At 29.8% G+C, this 16,203-nt stretch overlaps 1 protein-coding gene across 1 annotated transcript; it reads right to left on the reverse strand.

Moving 5' to 3' along the window:
* Nucleotides 1–294: 294 nt before the first annotated feature.
* LOC133831389 (uncharacterized) lies at nt 295–4,988 on the reverse strand. Its single transcript, XM_062261661.1, has 8 exons — nt 4,671–4,988; nt 4,536–4,594; nt 1,811–1,906; nt 1,485–1,726; nt 1,190–1,405; nt 1,032–1,124; nt 845–949; nt 295–766 (listed from the first exon to the last, which is right to left on the reverse strand). The coding sequence occupies exons 3-8, from the start codon at nt 1,902–1,904 to the stop codon at nt 422–424; spliced, it is 1,095 nt and encodes a 364-aa protein (XP_062117645.1). The 5' UTR covers nt 1,905–1,906; nt 4,536–4,594; nt 4,671–4,988; the 3' UTR covers nt 295–421.
* Nucleotides 4,989–16,203: the final 11,215 nt, after the last annotated feature.

A 16,203-nucleotide genomic window follows, 5' to 3' on the forward strand; every position in this document is an offset into this window, starting at 1 on the left:
AATGTCGTCGGTATAAAGTTGTCGGTACAGCCGCGTCGGTAAAAACAAAACGTCTACCGACGACATTCAAAATGTTCTCGGTATACGTTTTACCGAGGATAATGTCCTCGGTAGAAAGTGACAAATGTCCTCGGTACAACAAACCTCAATTTCTCATCGTACTGGTACATACCGACATCTTGGTGGTATATACCGAGGACAATGTCCTCGGTATAGACTTGTCCCCAATTTTTTTTTATATTTGTTATTCCCTTATTTATTTATTTATTTTGAATTAAATATAAGAAAATAGAATAAAATTAAAACACTTATATTAAAGATATAAAAAAAAACATAAGAGTGTATTCGTTGAATTAAAATAAAGACTTGTCTTAAACATGATAATGTAATAGTCAATTGTAATAAAATTCATACATAAGTCCTACTGAGTCGGTGCTCCAACATCAGGATCATCGGGTGGTGGTGGTGGGGCAGATTGAGATCCCGGGGTGATACAATGAGTCCGGACATGCTCCTCTAACTGTCGAAGACGCTCTCTCATCTCAGACAACTCTTCATCTCTAGTTTGTGAAGGACGAAAATCAAATGGAGTTCGGTCCCTTATGTTAAGGATACGTCCATATCCTTTCTGGTGGCCCCGTCGTTTTCCGAAGACATTTTGTACCAAAGATATGTCTTCATCTTCAGGCGCACTCGAAACTGGTGTGGAACTCTCAGTATCAGTTGCCTGTGTCTGCTGTGTGTCGCGGTATGCACGCAATTCCTCCTGTGATACAATGTATAATGTAATTAAAATTTTGAAACAATTAAAAATTTGAAAAATGTTTAAAAAAACTTAACGTACCCAAGTATTTTTTGCTGTCTCTGTCACCCACCCTGTGCCTGATTTATGGTGAGTATCCATCCAGCTATCCGGGATGGACTCAAGTTGCCCAGTCTCTAAATTGCGCTGTCACGTACATATATTTTTATAAAATTAATAATTAAACGTAAATAAGAAAAATAAACTAAAAAATAATTAATTAACTAACCTTTTTATAGCGTAAGGCTGGGATTGACTGAGAACCTCCATAGCTAAGCTCTTTCAATTTCTTTCTATTTTCCTTGTTGACCACAGAACGTTTCTGCAAAAAGTTATCGTTAGTAATATATTTAATTAAGATAGTTAAGTTTAGCAAGAAATTAATACCGTAATTTCTGGGCGACGGAAAAAATCAATTGCTTTTTGCCACTGCGTATCCGTGCAACCACCATAACGATTTTGTGGCCCATTAATCGTTAAGTGCTCTTTAATATCGTACTTCCAGTCAGAATACTTTTTAGCACACGAAGTATCAATGCCTCTCAAGATCCCAGGCATATGCCCTTCTCCATATCTAGTACGCCCAATATCAAACAAATCATCCTAATTTACAAACATTTATTAGTAAATATCATATATAACATAAAATAAGAATTAAGATAAAAATACATAAACTACTTACTTCCAAATGTGCAAGTATTCTTTCTTTCGAGGCATTTGGTACTTTTGACCATTGAGGACAGTCCGGATCTGTGTACTGTCGAACAAGTAATCCGAGCTCTCTTGAGAAATTTGAGCTGTACTCTCCGATCTCTTTATATGTTCTCCCCCGCACATCCCACTCGAGAGGGAGAGGACGCCCCAACTGTTCCCTCTTTTCCCGCGTGTTCAATCCCTTATGGCGTCCACGTTTACTTGGAGGCGCTATTGTATGCAAATTCAATATTTTAAAATTAATATGGATTAATTGTTAAATTTTAAGGAGTATATCAATGTGTAAAATATTACCTCGTTCACAATCAGCTGGGATATCTGCCGGTCCACGTGGAGGATCGCATCCTCCACCATCACCCCCGTGAGATTGAGCAATAACATCAGCCATATCTGTCAAATTAATCGATATTAAAATTACATTTATCAGTTAAAAATGACAATATAAAATTACACCATCTTCTTTTATACGTTGCTCGTGATGCCATCTCATATGTTGAGCAATGTGCCTCGATGCATATTTTCGCATTAACCTAGGGGTTAAAGGAAAATAACGCATCACTTTATGAGGCACTTTCTTTCCCTTGGTGTTCTTGTCCACCCATCGATCCTCTCCACAAACAGGACATTTGCTTTTTCCAGCATGTTCTTTCCAAAACAGTGCGCAATCATGCTTGCAGACATGGATTGACTCGTAGCCCAATCCAAGTTTCCGCAACAACCTTTTCGCTGCATAGTGCGATTTTGGAAGCTTATTTGGGGCTGGAAATGCATCATGTAACAACTCCAGCATTCCATCAAATATTTTGTTGGGAATTTTTCCCAACACTTTGAAATGCATTAACTTCACTAGGAAATTCAATGAAGTGTAATTTTGACACCCGGGGAATAATGGAGCCTCGATCTCAGCAAACAAATCGTTATAATGTTGCCCACTCCTGTAGTCAGTTGTAGGTATCTCTTGACCGCGCTCATTCTCCGCTTGTTCGTCATTGTCATTTTGCATAAGATCAGTGAGAACATCCATCATCTCATCTTCATCATTTTGATCTATCCGAGCTCTCATTGGTATTATTTCATCCTCTCCATGCCAATGCCAATTGGTATATTTCCGTAGAAAACCATTTACAAAAAGATGATTTTCTAATACATCAATTGTCTGAAATTCAACGTTGACACACCTCCTACACGGACATTTCACCAATCCCCTTGAGTCAACGCACTGCCGGGCTCTCTGGAGAAAATCCATCACACCAGCCTCATACTCATCGGATAATCGATCTGTCAAATTAATCCAACTCTTGTCGATCGACATTGTATGAATGTAGCACTGCACGGAACACTAATCATCAAACTTACAATCAATTTGTGTGTGTCCTAATTCAGAGAGAGGCAAATGTAAGAGTCTTCAATGACTCACCCTCTCTAAACGGGTCTAAGGCTTCTTGTGATGAACACTAAAAAAATATAATATTATCACTATGTGATAATAATACTATTATATCTTTGGTAATAATTTCTTATTACCAAAGAAAAAAGCAAATATAATTAAATATGTTTTTTTAATGTCTTATGCTTTTTGAAGTTAATTATGTTGTTTTATGATATCTAACTATAATATATTTCAGTGTAAATATTATTAAACTTATTTAAATTTGACATATTAATTTAGTATTTATTAAATTACATATTTTACTTATGCTTTATTGAATAGTTTGATTAATTTAAACAAAATTTCTAAAATTTGTTTAAAATTTATTTAACTACTTTAGGATTAATTTTTATTTTTATTAAAATTTAGTTGCATAATGTTAATGTTAATTTTTTTTATTCTTAATTTTAAAATATATTATTTATATAAAAAACATAAATTATTCAAAAATTGAAAAAAAATATTAAAAAAAATACAGAAAAATTAAAAACAACTAACAAATAATATTAAAAACATATTTTTTTAATTTTAATTTTAATAATGATTAAAACTAACAAATATTAAATTTAATTTTTTTAATTTTAATTTTAATTTTAATAATGGTTTTCTAATAATATATTTGTTAATTTTATTTAATCAGAACTAACACATATTATTTTTTTACATATTAATTTAGTATTTATTAAATTACATATTTTACTTATGCTTTATTGAATAGTTTTATTAATTTAAAAAAAAATTCTAAGATTTGTTTAAAATTTATTTAACTACTTTAGGATTTAATTATTACTTAAATTATTTAATTAATGTTTATTTTTATTAAAATTTAGTTGCATAATGTTAATGTTAATTTTTTTAATGTTAATTTTAAAATAAATGATTTTACTTATCAATTCACTATTTATTAAATTAGAAATTTTATTGAGTACTTCTACTAATATTCACAATATCTCTAAATTTTACAATTCTATAAAAAATTCGGCAGCATAACGACTATATTTTCATCTATCCCAAAATTTAAAATCCTGCAAATAACACATAAAAAATATCCAGACCCAGATCATGCAGAGAGCATTACAAATTCATTTTAAATAACTATATAATTTATAATTATTAGTCTAAATTTTATTAATTATTCAATTTTCTAACCAAAATATTAAAATTCTACTAAAAATTAACAACAACAAATTAATCATCAATATTCATAAAATCTGAATTTTTACTACTAACATAAGCAAAAAAATTAAAATTGACAACAACAACATACTAACATTACCACCAAAATTTTCAAATTAACACTCAAATATTTAATATGTTTACTAATATGTTTAATACACATAAAATTCACCAAACACAACATAGAATTTATTTAAAAAAAATACTAATTAATCATTTAACAATTTTCTAATTCCTAATATCATTTTTACTAATACTTATTTTGAAAACCTAAAAATAAATACATTCTATCTAATATAATTATTTCAGATTTTTATTAAAATTAATATTATATTATTTATATAAAAAAACATAAATTATTCAAAAATTGAAAAAAAAATTAAAAAAATACAGAAAAATTAAAAAAAAACTTACCAATGCCTTCAATATCTTGCTAGCAATCCCTATAATCCAACAAAAACCGAATACCCAACCTTCAAACAAAAATTAGAAAATATCATTATACAATTTCATAAATATATATATATAAAATGAATAAATAAACCATACCTTCAACAAATACACAGAAATTCCTTCACCCTTGGCAATTTTGGGGCTTAAAACCGAGCTTTTATGGAGGAAAACGACTATAATCGGCGGAGGGAGGCGGAGGTTTCGGAGAAAACCCAGAGAAACCAGAGAGGAAGGAGAAGGGGCTTCGCGGCTGAGTGTGATATTTATAAACCCTATACCGAGAACATGTTCTCGGTATAGGTCCTCGGTATAGCAACTAAACCTATTCAGAACCGCGAAAATGTCCCGCGCATATGAAATGTCTATACCGAGGACATGTTGTCGGTATAATGTTCTCGGTATTGAACCTTTTTTTTGTAGTGTATTAGGCAATATTTAGGAGTTACAAATTTTTTATTGAAATTGTAACTCTCAAATATGTTACACATTTGCACTATTCAAATATTATAACTCTCATTTGTACGTTACAACATGTGACACTCTTTGTCACATTTATTTAATCTAAAACATCATATTATAAATAATATAATACATAAAACAAAATCTGCAATACATAACGGGAGGATTCTTTTTTTTTAACAACTTTTGCAAAATTGGGACAAAATCCAAAACTAATTAGATCAATGTATTGAGTAATAATTTGGCAAAATTATTTTGCATGCATGCTTATATTATTATAATGTTAAGTGCCTTTTAAATTAATTGACTATTTCTTTGTTAATTATATATATATTTATAGATTGAGGCAGTGATATTATGTATATAGGGATTTGTAATTTGCAGGACAGAGATGTTTGGAAATGTTAAAACAAGACATGGACATAGAAACTCAAAATAATGTTTACTTATACATCTAACTATGCAAACACACTCGTGCTATCTTGGAAATATAAAAGAATTGAAAGAGGTAGCATGGGATCTCTGGTCAACAAACAGACTCTTTTTGCTAAATGTTCGATTTTATTGTTTATATTTATTCTATCTTCATTTATTTATTATATCATATATATGTATGTGTAACATTCTCTATACTTAGTTTCAAACTAAATAAATATATCCACACATTCTACTAGGGTCAATAAAAGCTTCTGCAATATTCATTATTATATCTCTTTTTTTTTTACACCATATTAACTATTGCAAAACCCTAGGTACATATAAACAAACATGTACACATTTTGTATATATGTATATATATATATATATGGTTCTTCCCCCAAGTACGAGTCCATGTTCTCCATTTACTGAAATTGTGCTAAAATGTTGGGTTTACTTCTTCTAAGAAAACTTGCTCCTTCAAATAATTCCAAATTCCAAAGATTAATTGTTCACACTCTAAACCCTTTAAGCTAATTAGTGAAGAGAGAGAGAAAGAGATAAGAGTGGTAAATATATAATTAGTAAAGTAAATAAACTTAGAATATATATATAATATAATGTACACTGATATATATTGGTAAAGCATTTCTGTAATATAGTATATAGAGTTGCTTTAAGAAAAAGGAGAATTATTATTCAAAAAAAAAAAATGAAAAATGAAAAAGTTGTGTTGGAGAGGTAGCTTTAATCTATGGGGCATACTTTATGACACATTATAATAAAAAGATACATGGCATGGATCGATCGGTTATAGAGCCTGAATTTATGGTGCTCGATCTAATCTTTCATTTCAAATCACCAAAAAATTATAACATTTTTAATATTTCTGAGATAAATATATAGAAATGCGACAAAATGTCCCCTTTTGCATATGTGTCGATAGGACCCCATTACATATTTATAATTAATGTGTAACATTAATTATAATTGTTGTAATTAGCCCATCTCATAACCTAGCTAGCTAATACCCAAATGATCATATACAAGTGATGATCATGGAATCTAGTCCCCACATCACAAATACATTGACTCTCTGTGTCTCTTTCTCCATCTTTCTCACTCCAAGTGGGACACTCTCTCCATGTTAAGTTTTTCTTTTCTTTTCTTTTCTTTTCTTTTCTTTTACTTATTAATTTTTTCAATTAATAATTTGGCTGGATCTGAAAGTGTTAAGTGTAGGTTTGTTTGCTGCTTAATTCATTTTCAGGAAGATCATACTGAGCTTTTTTTTATTAATAATCAGTACTTATCTAGCTTGATGAGTTAATGTGACAGTTCTATTTTTTATAATAAAAAAAATTTATACTTATCATCAACATGGCTTCTCATTAATTTCTAGCTATTAATATATAATAAACTTTTCCTAGCTACGTACAATAGTGATATTTAATGATCGATTAATATTAACAGAATAATATATATTAGTATAAAGATTTGTTCTAGTACTTTCTTATTTATTCCAGACATCTCAATCCCACAGATTTTATTTGGCTCGATTCTCTTTCGAAACAAATTATATACCTGATAAAATTATGTAAAATAACAAGATTTGAGATCGATATATATAATTAACATTAGAAAAATCAAGAACAAATAATTAGATTTTTTTTTCCTTGAATTATTTATACTAGTAACTTTTGTCGCATCCAAATTTTCTCGTTCGTTATAAATTCTTCCAAATTATTGAAACTACCAAAAATAGATTTTTTGCCCAAAAGCCTAATAAATAAAAGAGCTAACATGGCTTGCCGAGGAGGAATCGACATTTAAGATTTCGATCATCACTTCCTAAAGTATTATTGCATTTTAATTAAAGTCGTGCTTCTCGGGAAGAATATTCCATTTTTAATAGTTTGGAATGCGAAAAAAATCAAGAAACAAAATAGATATATAGTGTCAAAAGTTTTTGGAAAAAAATTAATTTTTGTCTAAGAAAAAACAAATATGAAGGTACCTAAAATATGTAAAATTTCAATATTTTTTTAGCCATATTTTATTCAATATAATTAGGAGTATCAAATATTAAAAATCCTAGAAAGAGAAATAAAGAAAGAAGAAAATAAAGAGTAGGAACAGCTAACAATAGCGCATTGTTGACCCTCACACATATACCATCATCATGTGCTACATATAAATTAGAACAAGTATATAAATATATATATATACATATTGTACAAAAATTGAAGAAAATTGTTTAGATCGATGTTTGTGCATGTCTGCTCTATGATCTTTTCTCCATATTTATTTCTTGTCTTCGAGATCCCTTCCCTACCTCTTACTCACTCTTAGGATTATTCAACTATATATATTGTTTTGTGTGAGTTTATATATATATATATGAATAAATTTTCTTTTTTTTTTTCTCTTTATTAAAAAGGAAAAAAAGGGATTACCCCACGTAACATGATCATGTAGTGTGTATATATATATAATAATTTTTTATAATCTTTTTAGTTGTTATTATTCATCCGACGATGCCAGCCAAATTTGATTCTTAATTAGTATAGGTTTTCTTGTCTTCCAATATTGACTTTTAAATTTAAAGTGAGATAATATATACCAAGAATAGTAGAAATTGAGTGTATATATAGCTTTATTAAAGTGTACGTACAACAATAGTAAGTGTGATCATTCTCGATCTCTCTTTTTGGCATAGATATTTAGTAGTGAAGATTATACTGATGCTCCAAAATCACCCCTAATAATAATTTGGTACTTACGAATTTACTTTGTACTTGAAAGTAATCATTCAATATATCTCTTCTATATCAAATGTCTGTAGATAACATAAATTTTTTATTTTAACAGTTTTTATTTTGTTAATTTTAGTAGAATATTTTAAATATTTAATGGAATATATTTTTTAAATTAATTAAAAATAAATATTTATTAATAAAAATATAAATTTAAATATTATAAAATATTATTAGATATTTATTAATTATGTATTAATATAAATTCAAATATTATAAAATATTATTATTATAATAATATTTAATACTAAATTATATATTTAATAATTATATCAATATAAATTCAGATGTTATAAAATATTATTATTACATACATAATTTTATTTTTTATGAAATTTTACTAGAATAAATATTTAGTAATTATATTAATATAAATTCAAATATTATAAAATATTATTATTATAATAATATTTAATACGAAACTAGATATTTAATAATTATATTAATATGAATTCACATGCTATAAAATAGTATTATTACAATAATATATAGTACATTATATTTAAGTGCCGTGTGTACAAATAATAGTATGGATGTGCCAGATACTTATTAATTATATTAATATAAATATAAATGTTATAAAATATCATAATTATAATAAAATTTAATACTAGGCTATATATTTATTAATTATATTAATATAAATTCAAATATTATAAAATATAATTATTAAAATATATAATATAATACTTAATATTTAATAATTATATAAATATAAATTCAAATGTTATAAAATATTGTTATTATAATAATATATAATATATAATCCTAATTTTTATAAAATTTTGTTAGAATTAATATTTAGTAGTTATATTAATATAAATTCAAATATTATAAAATATATTATAATAATAATATTTTAATACAAAAACTAGATATTTAATAATTATATATTAATATAAAGTCACATGTTATAAAATATTATTATTACAATAATATATAATACATAATAAATACAATATATATAAGTGTTGTGTGTGTTGAAATAGTATAAAGGCTCTTGTGGGAACATTCATGGGAGGATTACGATCGGAAATTTCGGAAGCTATTCGTATGTTCAAACCAAAAACCTTGAAGGACGCCATAAGCTTAGCTCGCATGAAAGACGAACAACTACAACGCCAACAGAGGTTCTACCGCGCTCCACCATCAACTTCTCGTCCTTCGCTCATTACTTCCGCTGCCACTAAGACTTCAGCTATCAAGAAGCTGTCTTGGGATGAGATGCAAAGAAGGCGTGCACAAGGGTTGTGCTTTAACTGTGATGACAAATTCTCAGTGGGACATAAATGCAAGGGATCTCAACTTCTTTTATTGGAGGGGAATATTGAAGAGGAAGCTGAAGAACACAATATGGAAACCAAATATGACTTGCCGATGGACCCCGAAATCTCACTACACGCTCTAACAGGATGGACAGCAGCAAAAACCATGCGTGTAACAGCCAAAATTGGAACTTGTGAAGTGACGGTACTAATCGATAGCGGTTCGACACATAATTTCATCAGTGACAAGGTTGTTTCATCACTGCAGCTACCTATAATGCCCACCAAGCCTTTTCATGTACGCGTTGCCAATGGACCGCCATTAAAATGCCAAGGGAGATTAGACAATGTCAACATACTTCTACAGGGTATTCCCTTCACCATTAACCTTTATTCTTTACCCCTAACTGGTTTAGATTTGGTTTTGGGTGTTCAATGGTTGGAACAGCTAGGATCGGTTATATGTGATTGGAGGAAGATGACAATGGAGTTCAAATGGGCCAACAAGGTTCGAGTGTTACAAGGGACCAACACTCAAATCCTTCAGCAAGCATCGTTGGAGGCTATCTCAAGGGAGATGAGTCACAATGCTTCTTTTTTTGCAATCTGTATACAGCCCAGTGAAGAGCTACAACAGCCCCTTCAAAAGGACATGCAAACATTGCTGGAGTCTTTTTCTGACCTTTTTGAGGAGCCCAAACAATTACCACCAGCTAGGGAGGTGGCACATAGTATTGCTCTTAAAGAAGGAACTGAGTCAATCAATGTACGCCCTTACAGGTATGCGTACTTCCAAAAAGCTGAAATAGAAAAACAAGTTCTTGACATGTTAAAATTGGGGCTAATACGACCAAGTACTAGTCCTTTTTCCTCTCCTGTTTTGCTTGTTAAAAAAAAAGATGATACTTGGCGTTTCTGTACCGACTATAGAGCCCTTAATGCTGCTACCATAAAAGATCGTTTTCCCATTCCTAATGTTGATGATATGCTTGATGAGCTCCATGGAGCCACCTATTTTACCAAACTTGATTTACGTGCTGGCTATCATCAGGTACGAATGAAACACACCGATATCTATAAAACTGCTTTTCGTACACACAATGGTCATTATGAATATCTTGTTATGCCATTTGGTCTTTGTAATGCTCCATCTACTTTCCAAGCTATCATGAATTCCATTTTTCGTCCTTACCTTCGTAAATTCATTATCGTATTTTTTGACGATATTCTAATTTATAGCCCCAATTGGAACATGCATCTTGAACATGTTCAACAAGCTTTTGAAATTTTACGGCATCATAAATTCTTCTTGAACTTCAAAAAATGTGCATTTGGGCAACAAGAATTGAGTTATCTGGGACATATCATAACAACTACAGGGGTCAAAGTGGACCAAACAAAAATACAAGCCATGCTTGATTGGCCTCGACCTACTAATATCTCTGAATTACGTGGTTTTTTAGGCCTTACAGGTTATTATCGAAAGTTTGTTCGGCACTATGGCCTGTTAGCTCGGCCACTCACCAATCTTCTAAAAAAGGGTCAACTTGGGTGGACCGCTGAAGCCGACAACGCCTTTACAACCCTCAAGCAAGCCATGACCACTACTCCAACCCTTGCCATGCCCAATTTTAAGCAGCCGTTCACTATCGAATGTGATGCTTCTGGAGAAGGTATTGGAGTTGTGCTTACCCAACAGGGAAGGCCAATTGCGTTTATGAGTCGAGCCTTAGGCGTTTCTAAATTATCATGGTCCACTTATGCTAAGGAGATGTTGGCAATCATTTATGCAATTCAACTTTGGAGACCTTATCTTCTTGGTCAAACTGTGTAACTAAATAAGAAATTAAAATAATATTTATCTTCTATCAAGAATAAAACAATTTCTTCTCCAATCATTGAGGTGTGATTTGAATAACATGAATGTTTTATACCTTAAATATAATAGTTTGTGATCTAAAAAATTATTGTATTATTTTTAAAAAAAATCATAAATAAGGTTTTGGTTTAATTTTTCTTTTAATATGTTTATGCCATTTTTTTTATATATAATATTATTTAAAATTTATATGACACTCATAAAAACTTAATAAAAATAATTAATAAATTTTATAAATAAAATTAAGTAAACGTGCATTGCGTTGCATATTGCTTACACCTAGTATATATATTATTTAATTTTGACTGTAAATAAGTGGGAAGTTTTTTTACGTGTAACAAATATATTAACAAAACTAGAGGAAAGAATAACATTCAAATGAAGGGCATTGAATTACCATTATTTTTATTAGAGACTTTGAAGTAACATATATATTTATTATCTTTAATTTCTTCTTTACACGAAATACATTCTTTTTTATTATTTTATTAAAAATATCTATAAATTATAACATTTTAGAAAGAAAAAAAAAACAATTGTAACTAAGTGTACATTAATTATGTGATAATTATATACTAATTAAAAAAAATTGTGACTAAAAGATAATATTAATCAGTTAGCAATTGTCTCATAATATTTGGGTACTTTACAGCAAAAATCTTTAGCCAAAGTATAGCCAGACTTTTGTACTTTATCCCCAACTTATTTTTGGCATTAAAATTTCTTTCATTTTCAGATAATTTGCATATGTTTTAATTTCCATTACATTGTTCCGTTAAATTAGGATAATTTGTAGCAAAAATTCCTAACATACATAATTTATTACACATAGGTGCTAAAACTTTAATTTTTTACATTTAGGTCGATATCCTCACAAACTAATTGAAAGATATAACTCTCCAAATTAATTCATCAATATATATATATATATACATATATGAGTTTTTTATAAGTGGACAACTTTTTTAATTTTTTTAAAACACTTATCATTTATTATAAAAATATAGATATAATAAGTTAAGTTATAAAATAAAAACAACAAATAAATAATATAATTATAATTGAGATTGAAATTGAAATTGAAATTGAAATTTTCATAAATATAACACGCGTGCCATTTTATATAAAATATATGTTTAAATTTTACTATTCAAGTTCATTATTGCCAATCCATTAAAAATTCAATGGACAATCATGATACTATATCTATGTAATATATAATAAAATTACTATATTGTCTTTACTATTTCGGTGAATAATAATATATATGTTTATTGTAACAAATTTTGATTTTTATTTTTCCAATCATGATAGATAATATATCTGTGTATATTCGATCTTGTAGCACCAGTAAGTATTTATATTATGTAAAAATAAAAAAATAAAAGGCATTATATTATAAATTGTTATAACGTGGAAAGTGATCTAGAAGTAGAATAGAGTGTATGGTAAGAAGCATGAGTTTCCATTTCAAAACTAATTGGTGATGAGTAGAGTTATCCATGTTCTTATGTTTTGTTGAATGTACCCTCACACTTTTCATATATGAGATGTTTTTCTCTAACATTCTTCCTTAAGATGGTAGCTAGTTTTGCTCACCAATCTTGGACGACTCGATCACAAGTGATACATATTTATTAGAGTTTTCTTTGGCTCTTGATACCATGTTTTAATGTAGAAAGTGATGTAGAAGTAGAATTTAGTGCATAGTTAAATACATGAGGTTCAATCTCAAAATCAATTAGTAATGAGTGAAATAACACATATTTTTATATATTGTTAAATGTACCCACACATTTTCTTTACAAAACATATTTTTCTCTAACATAAATATGTAATGGATGAGGATGACCATATATATAAATATATATATATATATATCTTTTAAGATGATCTGGTTAGGGTTTTCAACCTTTCAGAGTAGATATACGTGATCAGTAACTAGTTGTATAGTATAGTAGTAGTAGTAGTAGGTAGAGGTATAGCATAGTATAGAAGTAGTATTAGTAGTCTATAGCTGAAATAAACTAGATAGATAGGGTTTTGTACAGCTAGGTCAGTTTTCAGACGTCAACTAAGGTCACATCTTGGTTCTTAGGTATCAACAACACACACACTGTGCACAACTATGATATATATGGTATAGCTTTCTCTCTATTTCTTTTTCTACCAAAAGTTACGTTAAATTAATTTAACCAACTTGCTATATAGCCAGCTGACCACTCGATTCTCTTCTAATCACAAATTATTATATCACTTCGTTGGACCAACTATGATTAGATCCATCTACCGATCATCATTTGATCATATCCATGCACACCTCTAAGCTTTCATTAGAAAACAAAAAATATTGTGTGGTATATAGCCTAATAAGGTTAAAACATTCCTAAGATTTTGGGGTTAATTTTGGATGATAGCATATATTTAGATGGACATTATTTAATATGTGTAACCACGGGTAGAGTTTATGAATGTATGTACATATTATATATCCTATCCACCTCGTTCACGTTTTGAGATATATATGATCATTTTAATTATTTATAGATATATTTTTCACCTTTGTGTTTTATCTAATTATTTATTTAGATTTTGTATTTTAAGAAATTATTTTTTGAATCTTATTTTTACAAGATAGTTCAAATATAGACCCCTAAACTCGATTTTAGTCAATATATTTTTAACAAAATTATTCTGCCTAGTAATTGTGTTGTCATATTCAATTTTTTTTCTTTATTAAAATTGGGTTTAATGGTCTATTTGAACTATTTTACAAAACACAAGGTCAAAAAAATAACACTACAAGATTAAAGGATATTAGCGGCGGGAAGGTCCGCCGCTAATAAGATCCGTGACTGCCCGTATTTAGAATTAGCGGCAAGGTTCCGCCGCTAATTAATGACCGCTAGTAAGTGTTATTAGTAGTGGATTAACACACCCTCCACTAATAATATATTATTACCGGCGGGCAGTAGCCGCGGGGTCCGTAGCTAATAATGTTTTTATTATATATTTTAAATAAATTAATATTTATTAAATTTAAAAATAATTCATGATAAAATTTAACAAAATAACTAATTAATTAATTTAAACATAACTAACATTAAAATTAATATTAATTTTAATATTTATCAAACTAACTAATATCGCTATTGTCATTAAAAATAAATGTACTGTTAATTTAATCAAAATACATAAACTAATAACTAAATATAATCATTAAGGTCAATATTGTAATCATCATCATTTTCAACATTTTGTTATGGCGGTGGCGACGACGGTGACGGATGTGTCTGTGGTAGTGAAGGAATATAAGACTGTTGTGAATATCGTCCAAGCATGAGGTCCCCAAACTGATCTCGAGGTTGTGGCTAGATCGGGTGGATAAAAATGGTTGTTGCGACCCGCCCCCAAACTCACCATATCTAACATATGGCTGCTGCGAGGAAACCCCAAGTTCACCATATCGAGAAAATGGTTGTTGTTGCGACGAATCTCCAACCTCCCATACCTAACATTAGGTTGAGGATGTTGCATCGATCCTCCTTAGAAATCTGTAAAGTTAAAATATAGTGGAGGGGACTGGGAAGAGCATCCAAACATGTATAGATTCTGATACTGCGGAGGTTGTTGCGACAACACATATGGTGGATACTGTGGAGGAGGCTGGTACTGTTGCTGTGGCGGTGTATGAAGGTCAGGATGGGCGGTGTTACTCTGAGAAGACGTACCACCTTCAGATTGTGATGGCAAATACCTCTGCAGAAAACTGTCAAATCATGGGTTATACAGATTACTAGGTTGCTAAGATGCACCATCTGAATCGTCTCACGCATTGCCTTCATCATCAGAGCCATAGTATCGTCATTAGGTGTTGGAGCAATATGTGCTTGGGACTGACTTTGATTTGTAGAGCTGGAGGTTGACTTTCTCACTTTCCCTTTCACCCTATATAACCCACTCCTCTTTGGTAGTCAGATATCTCCCTAATTAATTTACTTAGTATCATATTAATCGACCAGGGATGAATCAACGCCAGACACATTACCAGACCCCTCACTCTACTGTTGAGACTGCCTATCAAATTGTGACCTCTAAAGCTCCACCACCATTTTTTCATGTATAAAGAAAACATTAGAAACAAAAAACTAAGATAATTTTTCAAATATGAGAACACAATAATATTCACTTACATAATCTTGTTGAGTTGCCTTGTTGACAAAAGTTTTTGTCAATTTTTTCATATGAACATCCCTCCAGGTATCAACAACATGCGCATCTGGGTGCTCCTATACAAATGTCAGCAAAGTGTTTTAGAATGTGTTATTTTGTAAAATTAAATTAACATCTTCACTTACATATTCGTGACGCTTAGCTGCCAATGATTTTGTGCTTGTGTTGTTACATACTTCATTTGTTTTCTGTTTGCTTGGTTTTTAGCGGAGCGAGCCAAAAATCTTTCGCTAAAAAACAACTCACAAATATCCTTCCATGTCTCCTTAGTGCAATGGTCAGGCGGCTTAGAGAGGACATTCTCTCAATCTTCTGGTCCCGCATAATGATTTTTGAAGTGTTGATGTTCTTTCTCTCACGATATCTTTTACCCATCTCCTTATAGACAGTTGTCAGAACTGATTTAGATTGTGGGTGACCATCTATATTATATAGTAATACTGCATTAAGAAAAACAAATTAGATGACTTTGTAAATAATGAAAATAAATAATGTAGAGCATAAGATTTGTAATTTTTTACCCTCATACGATCAAGCACTTGATCCTTAAACTGTTGAGG

Source organism: Humulus lupulus, chromosome 4 (assembly GCF_963169125.1).
Source record: "Humulus lupulus chromosome 4, drHumLupu1.1, whole genome shotgun sequence".
Lineage (NCBI taxonomy): Eukaryota > Viridiplantae > Streptophyta > Magnoliopsida > Rosales > Cannabaceae > Humulus > Humulus lupulus.